A 2,847-nucleotide genomic window follows, 5' to 3' on the forward strand; every position below is an offset into this window, starting at 1 on the left:
CCCCATCCTATTCTCATCTGCCCACTTTTGTAGTCTGTCTAAATCTAATTACAGCCTCTCTCTCCCTTCAAGTGTGTCCACCTCGCCCCACATCTTAGTGTCATCAGCAAACTTGGACAGCGTGCTTTCCACCCCCTCGTCCAAGTCCCTGATGAAGATGTCAAACAGTGCGGGCCCGAAGACTGAGCCCTAGGGTACCTCACTGCTCACATCTCACCAGGTTGAGTACAACCTGTCCACCACTATTCTCTGGGTGCGCCAATATCAGCCAATTTTTTACTCACCCAACTATGTAGGCATCAATGCCACAGTAGACTGAGCCCTAGGGTACCTCACTGCTCACATCTCACCAGGTTGAGTACAACCTGTCCACCACTATTCTCTGGGTGCGCCAATATCAGCCAATTTTTTACTCACCCAACTATGTAGGCATCAATGCCACAGTCGCTTAAGTTATTGATGAGGATGGGGTGAGAGACAGTGTCAAAGGCCTTCTTAAAGTCTAGAAATACTACGTCCACGGCGACACCATCATCCAAGGATTTAGTTACTTGGTCATAAAAGGCAATCAGGTTGGTCAGGCAGGACCTGCCTTTGATGAACCCATGCTGATTGCCCCTGAACATGATCTCCCCTGCAGGCCCCTCACAGATGTGCTCCTTGATGATGTTGTCAGAGGACGAGTTGTTGTTGGGAGTGGATTCAGTTTGGTTGTGGAAATATTCCTTGAGGCAGTGGCGTGGGAAGAATTCTTCTAGTTCTCCACATTGAAGTATTTTATTAGGGTATTTTTCTGGACAGAAATGTAGGCCTTTAAAAAGGACAGATTTTTCAGTTCTGGTAAGCGTGCGTGTGTGTGTGGTCTAGTATAATGAAGCTAAGAGTTTAGTTAGGGCCTTTACATGCTACTGTAATACAAATAAGAGGAGAGAAAAAACCTGGGATATGCCACCAAAATCAAGAGGCTGAAGAGCTGGAAGGTCAGCAGAGCTGTCAACAGTGATAGAAAAGGGAAGTGGAAATTTAAACAACTAGTTATTCCACTGCATCCTCATATCAGTTGGTTAGATTGCAAAGTGATGTTAACTTGCTAAAAGAAGCTCATCTTGAAATGTATGCTCATTGATAAAAAGGATGTAAGAAGACAGAGGGAGTCAGATTTGAAGTGGAGTGGTACATATGGGAAACACCCAGAGGCAACCGTTGAAACAATGGGAGATGATCACGCTGCCAAAGGGAAGAAGAGAATAAGAACATATGAACTGCCATTTACTGGGTCAGACCACAGGTCGATCTTGCCCAGCCTCCTGTGTCACACAGTGGCAGAGACTGGATGCTGAAAGGGAGAGTGAACTGGGTACAACTAGGGCTCTTTCTCCCAGTGTCCCTCTCTCACTTGCAGCCTCTAGCATTTAAGGTTTAGGAAGTTCTAATTTAGAAGCTGCATCCCTAACTCCCATGCTCAATAGAAAGAGACCATGGACAGAACTTGGAAAGACATGAGCATGTGGGTACAAAGGGAGGATATGAAGCTGCCAAGCAATGCATTAAAGAAGCAGCTGACATGACAGAAGGAGAAAAACAGAGAAGCACAGTGGTAGAAGCCAAGAAAGGAAAGGAGACTAAAGTGATCAACTGGAGAAAAGTAAAATAAATAAATGTTTTTTTGACCTAGCAAGAAAAATGTCATTAACAGTATTGGTCAAGCCTGTTTAGAATGAAGAAGTTGTCATCAGATAGGAGAGAAACAAGGAAAAGGCACTAGCACTGGGCAGCAAACTCAGATTTTTGGATAGAAAAGGAGGAGATTATGAAAAGATGCTTACAGTTAGAAAAGCAAATGAACCTCAAGATTGGGGCTAAAAGGCATGCTCTCCAGCAAAAGGAAAAGGAACCACAAATCAACAATGTTAAACAGTAATTACTCAACATGAGGAGTAGGTGGAGATCATTCCTTACCTAATTTTGAGAAGAACTTTATGAACATGAATGTATTTTCCATCCACTAGAAACTTCAAGTCTGCAGTTTCAGGGTTGTCAAATTCCTTCTTCAGTGACTGGGCTACTGTTAGGTGGTCATCAGGTTCTAAGATAACAAGCAGACTTAATAATCACTGACAAATACACAAAACTGTCCCATATATCACTGTTTCTGGCTTTAAGACAACACATTACTGCAAAAACTGTTCCACATATACAATCCCTCCATTTAAGACCAGTAACAAAACACCTGTATGTACAGCCTGGAGCTTTACCACAGGAAATAAAAGCTACTTTATGACAAACTTTGCATAATTATCTATTCCAAACAAATATCCCCATCCAAAAAAAAAAAAAAAGTTCCACACAGAGGGCATGTCTACACATGTGCAGTCATTTAATACTTCAGCAAGTACTACATGGCTGCAGAGTATCCAGCATTACTATGCAGTCCCATTACTGCACAGTTATTTTTAGCTGCTACTGCGCAGTAGCATCGCCATCATGGTTCATGCCCAGCGATGATATGTCGCCATACCAATGAGCTACAGTGCAGTAGCTCATTGCTACAGTGACATAATGTCTTCTGTAGACATGCCCAGTATCTCATATATAAATTTCACTACATTGCAGTCCTATTCCTCATGCCCTCAGAAAAATCCCACCGGTTTCAGAAGTTTCATGCTGTATTCTATAGCAAGTATTATACATTATTTTTCTTTGTAACAGATATTATTTTAACATAAAGCATTTATTTTTCAAAAGTATTTCTCTTTATTTTGTATCAGGTAAAATACAATATATTAGGCTCTTCTTAAAAATAAGTCTCTTTTTAAGTCTTGTTGCCTGAGGGGATTCCATGTCACA

The 2,847-nt window shown here is 41.7% G+C and overlaps 1 protein-coding gene across 7 annotated transcripts in view; it reads right to left on the minus strand.

Moving 5' to 3' along the window:
* The window catches only part of RCBTB2 (RCC1 and BTB domain containing protein 2), a 67,890-nt gene that overhangs the window by 16,096 nt on the left and 48,947 nt on the right, over positions 1–2,847 (minus strand). For 5 of the 7 annotated variants that reach the window (XR_001358566.2, XR_003095623.1, XM_025211768.1 and 2 more), the window contains one exon: positions 1,960–2,086. Coding sequence is in view for 3 of the 7 variants with exons in the window: in XM_025211768.1 (XP_025067553.1) it covers positions 1,960–2,086 (127 nt within the window). In the remaining 4 variants the exon portion in view is untranslated. Of the gene's footprint in view, positions 1–1,957; positions 2,087–2,847 lie in introns of those variants that run through there. The other 2 variants (XR_003095624.1, XM_025211770.1) reach the window with 1 other exon arrangement.

Source organism: Alligator sinensis, unplaced genomic scaffold (assembly GCF_000455745.1).
Source record: "Alligator sinensis unplaced genomic scaffold, ASM45574v1 scaffold820_1, whole genome shotgun sequence".
Lineage (NCBI taxonomy): Eukaryota > Metazoa > Chordata > Crocodylia > Alligatoridae > Alligator > Alligator sinensis.